The 17,753-nt window shown below is 44.7% G+C and overlaps 1 protein-coding gene across 4 annotated transcripts in view; it reads left to right on the top strand.

Moving 5' to 3' along the window:
• The window catches only part of LOC110503010 (F-box only protein 11), a 42,125-nt gene that overhangs the window by 3,002 nt on the left and 21,370 nt on the right, over positions 1–17,753 (top strand). For 2 of the 4 annotated variants that reach the window (XR_005039276.1, XM_036960872.1), the window contains exons 2-4: positions 13,914–14,044; positions 14,755–14,836; positions 15,130–15,274. Coding sequence is in view for 3 of the 4 variants with exons in the window: in XM_036960872.1 (XP_036816767.1) it covers positions 13,914–14,044; positions 14,755–14,836; positions 15,130–15,274 (358 nt within the window). In the remaining variant the exon portion in view is untranslated. Of the gene's footprint in view, positions 1–12,812; positions 13,024–13,913; positions 14,045–14,754; positions 14,837–15,129; positions 15,275–17,753 lie in introns of those variants that run through there. The other 2 variants (XM_036960874.1, XM_036960873.1) reach the window with 2 other exon arrangements.

Genomic DNA, 17,753 nt, shown 5'->3' with positions numbered 1-17,753 from the left:
ATGCAGTCTTAGGGAAGCATATGAAGTTCAATAAGAATGTTTGCGACTGGCATTTGTGAACTGGGCTCGGTCTACTTCAGATGTGGAAGGGCATACACTGGAATAGAGATTAGCCCTAGGCTACATTTACAGATTACAGGCCTACATATAGACATTTGCATTAATCGGCCTGAAACACTGTTTTGTTTTTGTTACTACCACCTCTTAAACTGTTTACAATCCATGTATCTGGTATTGTATTAGATCTTCCTTTACTTTTGTACCCTAAAGACCTGAAATGTAATTTAGCTGATGTTGGCAAAATCATAAATGTGCCTCTGTTGCCAATTTCCATTGATCTGTTGGATGATTAACTAGTGGGGCACAGGAACCATGACAGGAACAATGCAGCTTGACCCTGGCTGTCTTTTTAGTAAGTGAACCCAGCTTCTTCCTATCGAGGTCTTTATTCTGGCTACTCCCCACCACCCCCAGGATCCCATCTCTAGTCTTGGTTTGTTCCCCAGTAATGATACATTGTTGATGCTATAATGAAGGTGGAGCACAACCCAACACACTACGTGTCCTTTGTAGGGCTGACCCCATTTAGTCGACTGGTAGATTGTTTGGTCGATAGGCTGTTAGTCGACCAAGATTTTTTTAGTTGAGCAGTTGTAATTTTGTCACGGTGCACAAGACACCCAGCTGATTCGCGCCTTACTCAGTGGTCTAATCCATTGCGGAGGCCACAGGGATGGCACAGTCCATCACTCTAATACATGTGACACTGACATTTTATATAGTTATATTATATAATAATGATGGTGCAACGCTAATAAATAAATAATTTTATAACATGGGCTTTCCCCCACATTCGCTGTCCACGGTTCTGAAACGTAATCTTCAGTGCGGTGTAGAATTGGCACCTTTTCCAATGTTGCTATGTGCATAACAGCAAAATTAACTAGCATATTGGGATTGAGAACATTTTTTAATTTTTTTAAATTTATTTCACCTATATTTAACCAGGTAGGCTAGTTGAGAACAAGTTCTCATTTGCAACTGCGACCTGGCCAAGATAAAGCATAGCAGTGTGAACAGACAACACAGAGTTACACATGGAGTAAACAATTAACAAGTCAATAACACAGTAGAAAAAAAAGAGAGTCTATATACATTGTGTGCAAAAGGCATGAGGAGGTAGGCGAATAATTACAATTTTGCAGATTAACACTGGAGTGATAAATGATCAGATGGTCATGTACAGGTAGAGATATTGGTGTGCAAAAGAGCAGAAAAGTAAATAAATATAAACAATATGGGGATGAGGTAGGTCAAATTGGGTGGGCTATTTACCGATAGACTATGTACAGCTGCAGCGATCGGTTAGCTGCTCAGATAGCAAATGTTTGAAGTTGGTGAGGGAGATAAAAGTCTCCAACTTCAGCGATTTTTGCAATTTGTTCCAGTCACAGGCAGCAGAGAACTGGAACGAAAGGCGGCCAAATGAGGTGTTGGCTTTAGGGATGATCAGTGAGATACACCTGCTGGAGCGCGTGCTACGGGTGGGTGTTGCCATCGTGACCAGTGAACTGAGATAAGGCGGAGCTTTACCTAGCATGGACTTGTAGATGACCTGGAGCCAGTGGGTCTGGCGACGAATATGTAGCGAGGGCCAGCCGACTAGAGCATACAGGTCGCAGTGGTGGGTGGTATAAGGGGCTTTAGTAACAAAACGGATGGCACTGTGATAAACTGCATCCAGTTTGCTGAGTAGAGTATTGGAAGCTATTTTGTAGATGACATCGCCAAAGTCGAGGATCGGTAGGATAGTCAGTTTTACTAGGGTAAGTTTGGCGGCGTGAGTGAAGGAGGCTTTGTTGCGGAATAGAAAGCCGACTCTAGATTTGATTTTGGATTGGAGATGTTTGATATGAGTCTGGAAGGAGAGTTTACAGTCTAGCCAGACACCTAGGTACTTATAGATGCCCACATATTCTAGGTCGAAACCATCCAGGGTGGTGATGCTAGGTCGGGCGTGCGGATGCAGGCAGCGAACGGTTGAAAGGCATGTATTTGGTTTTACTAGCGTTTAAGAGCGGTTGGAGGCCACGGAAGGAGTGTTGTATGGCATTGAAGCTCGTTTGGAGGTTAGATGGCACAGTGTCCAAGGACGGGCCGGAAGTATACAGAATGGTGTCGTCTGCGTAGAGGTGGATCAGGGAATCGCCCGCAGCAAGAGCTGCATCATTGATATATACAGAGAAAAGAGTCAGCCTGAGATTTGAACCCTGTGGCACCCCCATAGAGACTGCCAGAGGACCGGGCATCATGCCCTCCGATTTGGCACACTGTACTCTGTCTGCAAAGTAGTTAGTGAACCAGGCAAGGCAGTCATCAGAAAAACCGAGGCTACTGAGTCTGCCGATAAGAATATGGTGATTGACAGAGTCGAAAGCCTTGGCAAGGTCGATGAAGACGGCTGCACAGTACTGTATTTTATTGCAGCGGAGGCAGCAGCAGCAGAGACGAGGAAAAAGTATTTGCCTTAAGCCCTATTCTGACGGGATTAGTTTTATTGGCACAAGACACCACAACCGTAATTTTTGTCCCGTCCGAATCTGCCATATCAATCATATGTACTTTGCAGAAGAGTTACAAATCCAGCCAGAATAATCAAATGGTTCTTGGCAAACTCCAAGGTCCTCTGATAATACCAGTCCCATGCGAATCAACATCCCTGTATTTTGAGATAAATGTCTGAGTTTGACAGGTGTTGCTCGTGGTTTGAGCAAGAAAACGAACTGATTGGATACATAGCCTAAATATGAAGGCCTACATGTATCAACTTTCACAGTGAATGCTTTTGTTCATATGTTTTGTGTGTATTAATTGAATATTGGCAAATGGATCAGTAAAAAATATTGTGCATATTTAATGTAACCCTTGCTGTAAATATATCACAAAGCAGTATACAACTGCCTAAATATTTTGAAATGGAAAGTTCACTTTCGCATCCACAGCCTTAAAACTAATTTTAAGTGCAAGTGCACTGTTTAGCTCACATCTGAAGGCTGGGGGGCATTTAGGACGTCTACTGCGGATGTCTAAAATATCCTAATGATTCTTTTTTAATCAATCTGTTATTTTACCAGGTAAGGTGACTGAGAACATGTTCTCATTTGCAGCAACGACCTGGGGAATAGTTACAGGGGAGAGGAGAGGGATGAATGAGCCAATTGTAAACTGGGGATTATTAGGTGACCGTAATGGTTTGAGGGCCAGATTGGGAATTTAGCCAGGACACCGGGGTTAACACCCCTACTCTTACGATAAGTGCCATGGGATCTTTAATGACCTCAGAGAGTCAGGACACCCGTTTAAGGTCCCATCCGAAAGACGGCACCCTACACAGGGCAGTGTCCCCAATCACTGCCCTGGGGCATTGGAATATGTTTTTCTTAGACCAGAGGAAAGAGTGCCTCCTACTGGCCCTCCAACACCACTTCCAGCAGCATCTGGTCTCCCATCCAGGAACAACCCTGCTTAGCTTCAGAAGTAAGCCAGCGGTGGTATGCCGGCTGGTATGCTGCTGGTTAGGGTGATTATGATTATACTTCCTCAGTTCAAATATTTTGTTGACACTATCCAAAGATGGTTTGGTACGGTTTAGAAACTTGGGAACCAAGCTCTAATGATCAATGTAGCCCAGTTATCGCCTTGGCTCAATTGACAAAAAAAGAAGGAATTACAGGGGGCAGTTTGGGAAAAAACTAATCACGTCCGAGTCATCCTCTGGAATAACGGAATTATGGGGTAATAATTACATAACCAACATTCTCTAGTATTACTAGTCCTGTGCGACTAGGGCTTAGCCTAGTTGTATAAGAAAATTGAGGATCGAGCAAACCCCAACTTGATTAGGTCTATAAATCAATAGCCTAACTGTTAAATGTGCCTGGCTTTATGTCATCCATATACAGTGCATTTTCATCAGTATTCAGACCCTTTACTCAGTACTTTGTTGAAGCACCTTTGGCAGTGATTACAGCCTTGAGTCTTCGTGGGTATGATGCCACAAGCTCGGAACACCCGTATTTGGGGAGTTTCTCCCGTTCTTCTCTGCATATCCTCTCAAGCTCTCAGTTTGGATGGGGAGCGTCGCTGCACAGCTATTGTCAGGCCTCTCCAGAGATGTTCGATGGGGTTCAAGTTTAGGGTCTGGCTTGGCCACTCGAGGGCATTCAGAGACCTGTCCCCAAGCCACTCCTGCGTTGTCTTGACTGGGTGCTTAGGGTCGTCCTGTTGGAAGGTGAACCTTTGTCCCAGTAGGAGTTCCTGAGCGCTCTGGAGCAGGGTTTGACCAAGGATCTCTGAACTTTGCTCTGTTAATCTTTCCCTCGATCCTGACTAGTCTCCCAGTCCCTGCTGCTGAAACACATCCCCACAGCATGATGCTGCCACTGTCATGCTTCACTGTAGGGATAGGTTACCATGGTAATGCAACTCAAGTCTTGTGCCTGTGAGATTGTCTAATAGCTGCGTTGTCTTCTCTTTCCTAGCAGTTGAAACTCAAACGTTGAAAAACAACCTAGCTCATGAACAAAACTATGTAAATTAGACCAACTTTTATGCCTGTGCAGAGCGCTTCTAAAAACAAATCTTTAACTACGCTCTTCACTTGTGCACAGGCCCGAACCAGGCAGTGTTGCAGCTCGAAGTGGGATAGGATTCATAGTTCTTTGACTTTGCACGATTCATTTACCAGCTATGAAACAAAATGGCAGAAATACTTTGTAAAATAAATGCTCCAATATACGTGACTATTTTTATTAACGAATACAAGTGAAGTGCTCACTCTGTGGCATCCTGACCACCCGCCAAAGAGCTGGTGAAATAGACATCTTATCTGCGAATGCCAAAATCTACCCGCAGGTGGCGGGTGTCAATTTTAGGCCCTGCGTGCAACTATAGCTTTCCTCAACAGAAAATGTATTAGTGCAACACATTTGGCAGAAAATAACTTAATTTTCATCAGATGACAACAGAAGTGCAACATTATTTGACTAGCAGCCACACAAGTAAATGAGCGTACAATGAAAAAGCAAGGTATTTTTTTGCAAATGATGCATGGCCATCATATTTCTAATGTTAATCATAGAATGTAGCCAGCTACATTTCCTAATGTTTTTATTTAAGTTAATCTTGCATTTTACCAGACAAAAGTATGCTACACAATGCTGATAGAATGCCAGTTCGTGAATTCTCATCCAAGTGAAGAAGTGCAACTGAAGCACAATTATTCTGATGCCGACTAGAAATTACAATAATAAGCATTTTAGTTCTTAAGCAGTTTATCTTTCTTCTTTGAGAAAACAAAGAATTGTGCGTTAACGCGACCCTGTAGAACACTGCTGTGCATACGCCTATACGCTTTGCACTATGATAGACACTAGAAGGCTCTGTGCAACATTGCTAGAAGGCTGAACTTTAATCTGTTGTATCTCTCCCAACTTTTGTCATAGGATTCATTCCCTCAGGAAACAGCAGACTGTCTCATATATATATATATATATATGTATGTGTATGTGTGTGTATGTGTGCATGCTCAGTTTCAGGTACACCCCTCTAGTAATGGGTCGGGGGCTTCCTTTGTCTACAGAACAGCCTGAATTCTCTGGGGCATGGAAACATTGCTCCAATGGTATCAAGGGACCTAACATCTGCCAGAAACTTGCCCCACACCATTACACCTTTGACACCAGGTAGGATGGGACTATGGCCTCATGCTACTTACGCTAAGTCGGACCAGGTGCTGTTTTTCCACTCAATTGTCCAGTGGTGTGATCGCGTGCCCACTGGAGCTGCTGCTTCTTGTTTTTATCTGATTGGAGTGGAGCCAGGGTGGTTGTCGGCTGTAATAGCTCATCCATGACGAGGACTAATGAGTTGTGCTCCGAGATGCCGTTCTGCACGCCGTTATTCGCCTGTTTGAGGCCCACCTGTTAGCTTGCATGATCCTTGCCATTCTCCTTTGATATCTCTCATCAACAAGCTGTTTTGCCCTACCGCGCTGCTGACTGGATGTTTGTTTGTTTGTCGCACCATTCTCGGTAAAGCCTAGACACTGTCATGCGTGGAAAGCCCAGGAGGCCGTTTCTGAGTTACTGGTGCCTGGCACCGAGGATAATACCACGCTCAGTCGTCACTCGTTTTGCCCATTCTTACTTTCAATCTACACAGTAACTGAATGCCTCAATTCCTGTCTGCCTGCTTTATGTAGCAAACTACAGCCTCGTGACTGTCTGTAGGAGCAAACCATTTTCTTGAACGGGTGTACCTAATAAACTTGCCACAGTGTATATTGGCCCAGAGCCATATATATCTATCTATATGCCTCTTGATAGGCCTATCATGTGATGTAGCCTTTGTGTGTCTATGGTTAGGCTTGAAACAAACTGACAGGGAAGGTTTCACAGGGTCTGTCTGTGTGACACATACATAGACGTTCTGACCCTGATGCCCTGAGGGGTAGCCTAGTTCACTAAGCCAGCTGATTTGCCATATCTTGTTTGTACAACTGACCGTTCAGGCTATTATCATTGTCATGTTGTGAATTGTTTGTACCATGTCTTCCAGGCCAAAGACGTGGCTTTTTCCGGTGAAATTCTGACCTGCTGCCTCTGAAACTATGATGTGGTTTTGATGATGTAATGGTCTTTGGACCTAGTGAAGGTCACGGATTAGAAGTTTAGTAGTGGGAAGGACTGGTCTGGAATCATTGCTGTTCTTGATTTTTTTCCCGTTGCCATTAGCCTACGCCCCCAAACAACTCAACTCTTTATTGCTGATCGGCCTGCTCCTGTTCGTCAAGCCTGGAATCTGATCCCTTCTCAGAGTTCAATAGTCATGAACAGGGCCTAAATTAACTTTTTGTTGTATTCAACCATGGTGGCAGGCAGATGAAAAAATCTATCAGCCACTCAGATTGTTAACCAGCCAAAATACCCCCCCCCCCCCCCCCCCATAATTACATAAACTGATGACCATTCTTTGCATTGTTTCCAGAACAAGAAATGTATTAGTAAGAAGTACTGTGGCGTATTGCTCAATTTCATTTGTTATTTTAACCCAAATATCAGATGAGAAAAAAATGTTCAGCAGCTCCTTTAAGGGCGGGAGGTTACCGTGGTAATGTGGCCACGAGGTGTGTGAGAATGTGACTTAGTAGTTGACAGCTTCTCTTCGCCATCAGTGGAAGCAGCACATTCAAACTAACAATAAACAAAACAATGTAAATAGCCAAGAAACATGCACAAAAAACAGCCATAACAATGACACTTTGCTGACTTAAGTAAATTAGACCAATGTTTGTCTGTGCCAGCGCCTCCAAAAATGAATCTATCAACGTTTCACTCAGTATGTTAATAGCTTTGCTGTTGTGCAAAGCTGTTGCTGCGCAAGGTGGAATGTGGGATATGTATTTATTTGTGCTATAAGCAGCTATGAAACAAAACAGCAGAAATACTTTGAAAACAGCTACTTTAGCGTTTTTCTGCTAGAAATCGCAACTCGCACATATGCCCATACTTGACTATTCACAAATGCGAATGCCAACGTGGCTGGTGAAGTAGACATTCTTACCCGTCAATACCTAAATCCTACCCGACAATTTTATGCCCTGGTCATGAAGCTGCTGCTTGCAAATGCTTGCAAATACATGATAGGATAGAGGATGGTTTTGTTGAACGCTACCCTCTAGGGAGATCTTTGTAACTGATCTAAGTATATTTAGTCTGTGGCATGCAATATTCTGAAAGGCCTCTCAGCCATGTGTAATTTGTGTAGTTTGCTTCCCAGAACACCAAGCCCCGCCCCCTGTCACTCGAGCAGTGGTTCTTCCTCACTGTTATATTCACGAGAAGTTTCCATGCTGTTCCATTAGGTCAAATGCAGTCAACAGATTGTTCCAAACAAGAACAATGCTTCTTTCCACTTACTATAAATCTTTCCAAGTTGTGAGAAGGCTTTTTTTTCCCCCCTTCTAGTAATTCTATGATCAGCACACATCACCATCTATGTGTCTCTGGTCATGCTATCCTGGTCCCCTGGGTTCTATCACCTGCTCTGTTCAGCACAACTGTTGATTCTCAATAGACTGGGTCACGTTCAGTTGGCAGTGCATGTCCTATGAGAAATCGAAGGGGGGGTTCATGGTAGCCAATGGTTTCACCCAGACAGATTCATGAAAGTCACCATTGCAAGTAATAAACCATGCAAGTGATATTTTCTATTGGTTACTTTTGTTAGGTAGCATAAATAGGTAGGCTGCTAGCATTGTGATCACTGGTCTGTGTGAATGAAGCCAGATGGTAAAACATCCATTTTATTCAGATATTTGCACATGCATATTTTGTATTTTTGAATGTACAGTTAAAAAAAAAATAATAATAATAATGGAATATCTACATAGGCGTACAGATGCCCATTATCAACAACCATCACTCCAGTGTTCCAATTGAACGTTGTGATAGCTAATCCATGTTTATCATTTTAAAAGGCTAATTGATTGTTAGAAAACCCTTTTGAAGTGAAGAGGTGACTCTGGGATGCTGGCCTTCTAGGCAGAGTTGCAAAGAAAAAGCCATATCTCAGACTGGCCAATGAAAAGAAAAGAAAAGATTAAGATGGGCAAAATAACACAGACACTGGACAGAGGAATTCTGCCTAGAAGGCCAGCATCCCAGAGTCGCCTCTTCACTGTTGACGTTGAGACTGGTGTTTTGCGGGTACTATTTAATGAAGCTGTGAATGGGAAGTCAAGTGCCATCAGGCGCAGGGAAGTCAAATTACTCACTGCTTCATGTATGGATCCACAGCAGGGACTCCTAGCTTGACTGCAGAGGAATGGAATGTGGCCAAATACTCTGCTGTCAGTCATAGAGATCTGAGAAGCAGGCCGACTTATTGAACTCTCTGTTAAAGATTTTGGAGCTGTGCAAAGGAAATGTGGCTCGCTGCATTGCAGCCATAGTCTGGCATTTCTACTAGTCATAGCCTATGCAGAGTTCTCAGGACTCTAGCCTCAATTTTTATTCTAGCCTTGTCCTCTTATTTACCTGTTCTCTTTTATAAACAAGGTTACTTCACACATTGTCACAGGAAAAATGTTGTATTGAATTGACTATGAATGGTTTACTATCATCATGTCATTGTTATGGCTTTTTTTAGTGTGTGTGGCAGTCAGTGGCGTTTTTAGATGAGGGACGATGATAAAAATACTTCATGAGGATGACCTTATTTCTATCACAGCGTATTGGTTGACTGTCATTCATATTCCCTGTACCCATCTTTAGGTTGCTACAATCTAGCCTATGAATGAAACTTTACAGGGTGCCATGGTCAAGAAATTTTAGTAATCAAGGTGACAGTGACACATTCAATACCTGCTTTGCACAATCTTGCTTGCATCTAGCTGATCTAAGGTGTGATTGTTAGTCCAACAGTTTCTATTGGACAAATTCAGGTATGTTTATCATTCATGTTTCATTCTGTGTGCTTCCGGTTAAGAAACATTTTCCAACCGACTCGGCGGAATGAATACATCCCTGAGCACACGCAAAGTTCACTTTCAAATCAGCCACATAAAAACAGCACAAATCACTCTGCTCATTGTGTGTATACAATTCCTTCTCGCATTCATCAACTCGCTCTCCTCACCTTTTCCCATCGCTTGTGGACCTCAGTGCACAACACATCAGTTGCCTGTGGCAAGGCGAAAAAACTTTTCCAACCCAAACCTTCATATTGTATCAAGACCGTTAACAGCTACACACAACATATATAACATAACTGTTAACCTCTACATACAGAATATATAACATATCGTTGTCACGTCAGTCAACTAGAACTACTAGGACTAACGTGTTAGTAAACCCGCTACAATCATGCACTACAGTGTATAATCAGCAAGCAGTTTAGCAGTTACACTGGCTGGCCCCGGTGGCAATAAATGAATAAAACCAACTGACTTGGAAGAAGTCCAGTGTTGGATAGTCAGCTAGCTAACATAGCATCCCACTCGGTTTGAGCCGGGTGTTTGAGTATCCTAATCTAGGTAGCTGCATTTGCTAGCAAAGTGAAAGTAAAAAAATAATATTATAATAATACAACCACATATAGCTCTTTCCCTTAATTTTGGAAGAAATGAATTTGTTCAGATCTGTTCAACTATTGTCTTTCTCTGAGTCAATTGCTCACCACATTTTATACACTGCAGTGCTAGCTGTAGCTTCTGCTTTCTTTACTAGATTCATTATCTGTTCCTTTGATTAGGTGGACAATGTCAGTTCGTGCTGCAAGAGCTCTGATAGGTTGGAGGACGTCCTCTGGAAGTTGTCATAATTACTGTTTGTCTATGGAAGGGGGTGAGAACCTCTTAGGTTTTGTATTGAAGTCAGTGTACCCAGAGGAGGAGAGAAGGTACCTGTCCTCCGGCTACACCATGGTGCTACCCCACAGAGTGCTGGTGAGATTACTATAGACCTTCATTGCAAAACAGTGTGTCTTTTTAATAAATTATTTGATGACGTGACTATCCTTAGTATAGTTTTATCTAATAAGGATAACTTTAAAACAAATGTTAACTTCACTAGGGTAGGGGGCAGCATTTGGAATTTTCAATGAAAAGCATGCCCAAATTAAACTGTCTGCTACTCAGTCCCAGAATATAGGATATGCATATAATTAGTAGATTTTGATAGACACTCAAGTTTCCAAAACTGTTAAAATAATGTCTGTGATGTTCTGTATAACAGAACTGATATGGCTGGTGAAAACCCGAGGAAATTCCGACCAGGAAGTACTATTATTTTGAAAGGCCTTTCTTGTTTCTCCTTTCCCATTTACGAAGCTTTTGTCTGGTTGAAATATTATTGATTATTTATGACAAAAACAACCGAAGGATTGATTTTAAACATCTTTTGGCATGTTTCTACTAACTTTTATTGTACTTTTTTAAAACTTCTGCATTCGGATTACTGGACAAAACGCGCAAACAAAAAGGAGATTTTTGCTCATAAAGAGGGACATTATCGAACAAAACAAACATTTATTGTCTAACATGGAGACCTGGGAGTGCCACCAGTAGAAGATCATCAAAGGTATGTGATTAATTTTAATGCTATTTCTGACTTTTGTGCCACTCCTTGGTTGGAAAATGGCTGTATGCGTTTCTGTGGCTAGCTAACATAATCACAGTGTGCTTTCGCCGTAATGCCTTTTTGAAATCTGACACAGTGGTTGCATTAAGGAGAAGTTTATCTATATTTCCATGAAAACACTTGTATAGTTTATCAATGTTTATGATGAGTATTTCTGTCATTTTACATGGCTCTCTGCACTTAAACCGGATGTTTGTTTGAGACAATGCATTTCTGACCACAATGCGCCAATGTAAATTTTGGATATAAATATGAACTTTACTGAACAAAACATACATGTATTGTGTAACATGAAGTCCTATGAGTGTCATCTGATGAAGATCATCGCAGGTTAGTGATTAATTTCATCTATATTTCTGCTTTTTGTGACTCCTCTCTTTGGTTGGAAAAATGGCTGTAATACTCTGTGAATAGGCACTCACCTAACATAATCGTTTGGTTTGCTTTCGTCGTAAAGCCTTTTTGAAATCGGACACTGTGGCTGGATTTAAAATGGTGTAAAATACATGTATGTTTCGGGAATTTTAATTATGGGATTTCTGTTGTTTTGAATTTGGTGCCCTGCAGTTTCACTGGCAGTTGACGAGGTGGGACGCTACCGTCCCACGTACCCTAGAGAGGTTAAAGTATTTTATTTTTATGTAATTCACTGAGGAAGATGGTCCTCCCCTTTCTCCTCTGAGGAGCCTCCACTGGTGTGTAGTTACTCTTTAATTGAGGTGGTGCCAGACTGTTTGGGTAGCTGTGTTTCTGTAGCCAATTTTCACCATAAAAATTTACCTTTTATGATAAAGCATTCCATGCATCATTGCATTTGCAGACTTATATAAGATGGCCTACTATTCCGGATCTTCATAATTTAGACTAATACAATAACCCAATCACTGTTTGCAAAAAAGACTGCATGGCTGAGTGCATTGTGGCATAGAGTAAGGCTAGGCTATAGGCCTGGGATGGGCAACTCCAGTCCTCGGTGGCCTGATTGGTGTCACATTTTTGCTCCAGCTAACACACCTGACTCTAATGACCAAGTAATAGTGGTCTTCAGTTTAGATAGCAATTAGTTTAGTCAGCTGTGTTTGCTAGGGATGGGGGAGAAAAGTGGCACCACTCCGGCCCCCGAAGACTGGAGTTGCCCATTCCTCCTATAGGCTATATAAGATACGCTTCTTGGCCTTTTATGAACACATTTCATGCAATTCTATTACTTTATTTTACTGGAGACAGTAGCAGGGTCTTTTTTACAGGGTAGACTACTCTGCTGACACTGATAAACAGATCAATAAAAACAATGTTGTCTGATCCATAGAATAGGCCTACGAGAAGGTGAGCCAGGTGACATCCATCTAACCTGGAGGAGGAAATGATGGTCCAAAAGCAAACTTTCAAGTGCCACTGACCCAACAATGATAGTGAATATGCGCACTCACTGGGGATATGAGCCAATAAGATGGGCTATATCAAGGGTACTCAATTTACCCTACGAGGTCTGGAGCCTGCTGGTTTTCTTTTCTACCTGAAAATGATTTGCACACACCTGATTTTCCAGGCTTAAATTGGTGCCTGATTAGAGGGGAGCAATGAAAAAATGCAATGGAATTGGCTTCGAGGTCCAGAGTTGCGTTAGCGGGAACTTATGCTGTTCAATCAATTAAGTAGAGAATTTTGCTAACTATAAAATACAGATTAGTCTTTTCATTGTCTTCTCTTTACAGTAATAGCCATTTGCTTTCCAAACTATGATGTCATATTGCGAAATGCCTGGCTGGGTCTCTACTTTTCATTGATGGTCGCAACTCAACAATCATCTTTGGTATTTGCCGTGCGTGCTACCCAAATTGTGTGTCCTTCCGACTGCATGCTATGCGATGAAAAAAACCCATTTATAGCTTTTTCTTTTAAAAGAAGCTAATGATCATCTGTGGCCAAAGCATGCTTTCTGGTGTCAGCCTATTTTGAATGATTTTATTTACTTCTGTATAGATAGGAGTAGGTGATTGTTATTCAATTTACCACCTATGTCTGTATCACACTTCAAAACAAATGGCCACTGGATTGATACAAATACCTGCCAGGTAGGCAGAGGCTACTTTGTAGTTAACTTTTAGTTGCATTTCCATCTACCCGAAGACGTTAGGCTGTCATTGACATCGCTAACGGCTACACAGCGGTAGACATATGCCCTACACGCACACGGGCATTCCCCTGCCTTTGTATTTTTTAAAATGTGTGTTGCACTGCCAAGTCAAACGGTTGCAAAAGCAATGTTTTGGTCGCAATATCGAAAACTGAGATATGGTTGTTTTGGCTGTCCTCTCTTCCTCTCCAGATGAGGATGTCCCTGCCGATAGGGTTGTTTTGACTATCCTCTCTTCCTCTCCAGATGAGATGAGGACGTCCCTGCAGATAGGGTTGTTTTGACTATCCTCTCTTCCTCTCCAGATGAGGACGTCCCTGCAGATAGGGTTGTTTTGACTATCCTCTCTTCCTCTCCAGATGAGGACGTCCCTGCAGATAGGGTTGTTTTGACTATCCTCTCTTCCTCTCCAGATGAGGACGTCCCTGCAGATAGGGTTGTTTTGACCATCCTCTCTTCCTCTCCAGATGAGGACGTCCCTGCAGATAGGGTTGTTTTGACTATCCTCTCTTCCTCTCCAGATGAGGACGTCCCTGCAGATAGTGTTGTTTTGACTATCCTCTCTTCCTCTCCAGATGAGGACGTCCCTGCAGATATGGTTGCAGAAGAATCCGGTCCAGGAGCTCAGAACAGTCCTTACCAACTTCGAAGAAAGTCTCTACTACCCAAGAGAACAGCAGCGTGTCCAGCAAAGACTAACATGGAGGTGAGGCATAAGCATGGGATGTGTTCCAAATGGCTCCCTATTTAGTGAAGAACGTTTGACCAGTAGTGCACTATACAGTATAGGGTGCCGTTTTGGACAGACCCTATGTGTGATGTATGTGGAAAGACGGCACACAATATTTAAGTGGCTACATGCCTGAGTCACCGAGAGGTTATTCTGTGTCCTCGGTAGGGTCCTGGGTAAAAGGGGCTTCTGCTGCACCTTCAACTAGCCACAGCATTGTGGAATGTTCAGATAGAAATCTGTTATGTAGAATAAACATGACGCGTCTCTGACATATAGAATAATGTATCATATCAGCTCTACTCGTTACATATCTATTTGTTTGCCTGCTGAAAATGGATCAGCTCACCTAACCTGGACTGAGTGCTGCTGGTTATAAATAAATATAGCAAAAAGCTGTACTCTGACCTAGACTAGTGAGCAATATCAGCATTCCACCCACAATGGTGACTTCTTAAGCATGAGGCTCCCTTTTACCCATGGGCTGAATTTGATAATTCATCTTTCCTCTTTGCATAATTGATAAGTATTTCGCTAGCGGTGGTGATTAATTGAAGAACTTGATTCATTAAAAACAATGCTGAAATATTAATATGGTTGTTTTTAAGCAGATGACCATGGTCTGTTCCATCAAAACGTGCCAGCTGTCAAGGCTTATAATAATCTATTTTTCTTTCTATACGCAGGGTGCTTCCACTTCAGCCACAGAAGACTTTGGCCATCGGGCAAAGCGTGCCAGAGTGTCAGGAAAGTCTCAAGATTTAACAGGTAAAATAATACTTTCTAACATTATGTTTTTGTTTAATTTGCATTTATTAGAATCTCTTTCAGCCCATCCCAGGATAATCTTCCAAATGTCTGTAAAAGACAACAATGACGTACACACTACAGTAAAACCAAGGACAAATGTTTTGGTGAATAACATGTTATGAGAATTGGAGGTTGAAAATGCCCCTACTCTCTGTATTGGAACTTGTTTCTGTCCATCTCCTGTTATTATTTTGGATGTGTGAATACCTCCTCCATTAATAAAGTTTCCCTCTGGTTGTGTTCATCACTAGCAGTTCCCGCAGAGCACTACCTCCAGGAGAAGCTGCCAGACGAGGTGGTTCTGAAGATCTTCTCCTACCTGCTGGAGCAGGACCTGTGTCGCGCAGCATGTGTCTGCAAACGCTTCAGCGAACTGGCCAATGACCCCATCCTCTGGTGAGTGGCTGGTTGGCTGTCTGCTTTGACTGGGTTGGTTGGCTGTCTGCTTTGACTGGGTTGGTTGACTGTCTGCTTTGACTGGGTTGGTTGACTGTCTGCTTTGACTGGGTTGGTTGACTGTCTGCTTTGACTGGGTTGGTTGACTGTCTGCTTTGACTGGGTTGGTTGACTGTCTGCTTTGACTGGGTTGGTTGGCTGTCTGCTTTGACTGGGTTGGTTGGCTGTCTGCTTTGACTGGGTTGGTTGGCTGTCTGCTTTGACTGGGTTGGTTGTCTGCTTGCTTGGCTGGCTCTCTGCTTGGTTGGTTGCTTGTCTGGCTGGCTGTCTGCTCGGCTGGATGGTTGGCTGGCTGTCTGCTCGGCTGGATGGTTGGCTGGCTGTCTGCTCGGCTGGTTGGCTGGCTGTCTGCTCGGCTGGCTGTCTGCTCGGCTGCTTGATTGATTGGTTGGCTGTCTGCTCGGCTGGTTGGTTGGCTGTCTGTCTGATTGGCTGGCTGGTTGGCTGCCTGCTCGGCTGGTTGGCTGCCTGCTCGGCTGGTTGGCTGTCTGCTCGGTTGGTTGGTTGGCTGTCTGCTCGGTTGGTTGTTTGGCTGTCTGCTCGGCTGGTTGGCTGTCTGCTCAGCTGGTTGGTTGGTTGGTTGGCTGTCTGCTTGGTTGGTTGGCTAGTTACCTTGCTGGCTAGTTGGCTGTCTGCTCGGCTGGTTGGCTGTCTGCTCGGCTGGTTGGCTGTCTGCTCGGCTGGTTGGCTGTCTGCTCGGCTGGTTGGCTGTCTGCTCGGCTGGTTGGCTGTCTGCTCGGCTGGTTGGCTGTCTGCTCGGCTGGTTGGCTGTCTGCTCGGCTGGTTGGCTGTCTGCTCGGCTAGTTGGCTGGCTGTCTGCTCGGTTGGTTGGCTGGCTAGTTGGTTGGTTGGCTGGCTAATTGGTTGGCTGGCTGGCTGGCTGGCTGGCTGGCTGGCTAGTTGGTTGGCTGGCTGGCTAGTTGGTTGGCTGGCTGGCTGGCTGGCTAGTTGGTTGGCTGGCTGGCTAGTTGGTTGGCTGGCTGGCTGGCTAGTTGGTTGGCTGGCTGGCTAGTTGGTTGGCTAGTTACCTTGCTGGCTAGTTGGCTGTCTGCCCGGCTGGTTGGCTGTCTGCCAAGGCTGGTTGGCTGTCTGCCAAGGCTGGTTGGCTGTCTGCCAAGGCTGGTTGGCTGTCTGCCAAGGCTGGTTGGCTGTCTGCCAAGGCTGCTTGGCTGTCTGCCAAGGCTGGTTGGTTGCTTGGCTGGTTGTCTGTCTGCTTGGTTGGTTGGTTGGCTGTCTGCTCGGCTGGCTGGTTGCCTGGCTGTCTGCTCGGCTGGTTGATTGATTAGCTGGCTGGTTGCCTGTCTGCTCGGCTGGTTGGTTGGCTGTCTGCTCGGCTGGTTTGTTGGCTGTCTGCTCGGCTGGTTGGTTCGCTGTCTGCTCGGCTGGTTGGTTCGCTGTCTGCTCGGCTGGTTGGCTGGCTGTCTGCTCGGCTGGTTGGCTGGCTGTCTGCTCGGCTGGTTGGCTGTCTGCTCGGCTGGTTGGTTGGCTGTCTGCTCGGCTGGTTGGTTGGCTGTCTGCTCGGCTGGTTGGCTGTCTGCTTGGCTCATTTAATGGCTGTCTGGTTGGTTTGCTGGCTGGCTGGCTAGTTGGTTGGCTGGCTGGCTAGGTTGGCTGGCTGGCTGGCTAGTTGGTTGGCTAGTTACCTTGCTGGCTAGTTGGCTGGCTGGCTAATTGGCTGGCTGGCTGGCTAGTTGGCTGGCTGGCTGGCTAGTTGGCTGGCCGGCTGGCTAGTTGGCTGGCTGGCTGGCTAGTTGGTTGGCTGGCTGGCTAGTTGGTTGGCTAGTTACCTTGCTGGCTAGTTAGCTTGCTGGCTAGTTGGCTGGCTGGCTAGTTGGCTGGCTGGCTAGTTGGCTGGCTGGCTAGTTGGCTGGCTGGCTAGTTGGCTGGCTAGTTGGCTGGCTGGCTAGTTGGCTTGCTGGCTAGTTGGCTTACTGGCTAGTTAGTTGGTTGGCTGGCCGGCCGGCCTTTTGGTTGGCTGGCTGGCTGGCTGACCTCTTGGTTGGGCTAGTTGGCTGGCTGGCCTTTTGGTTGGTTGGCTGTCTGGCTGGCCTTTTGGCTGGCTGGCTAGTTGGCTGGCTGGCTGCGTGGCTGGCTGGCGTTTTGCTTAGCTGACTGCTTGACTGGCTGGCCATTTGGTTGTTTGGCTGGCTGGCCTTTTGGTTGGTTGACTGGCTGGCTGTCTGCTTGGCTGGCTGTCTGCTTGGCTGGCTGTCTGCTTGGCTGGCTGGTTGGTTGGTTGACCAGCAATGCTAGTTAGCACTGAACCCACGACTGGCTAGTTGGCTGGCTAGTTGGCTGGCTGCTTGGCTAGTTGGCTGGTTGGCAGGCTAGTTGGCTTGTTGGCTGGCTGGTTGGTGGGTTAGTTGGCTGGTTGGCAGGCTAGTTAGCTAGCCGGCTGGATAGTTAGCTAGCTAGCTGG

Source organism: Oncorhynchus mykiss, chromosome 23 (genome assembly GCF_013265735.2).
Source record: "Oncorhynchus mykiss isolate Arlee chromosome 23, USDA_OmykA_1.1, whole genome shotgun sequence".
Lineage (NCBI taxonomy): Eukaryota > Metazoa > Chordata > Actinopteri > Salmoniformes > Salmonidae > Oncorhynchus > Oncorhynchus mykiss.
Note: the sequence above shows the minus strand (reverse complement) of the source record. Positions and strands in the feature narration are given on the sequence as shown.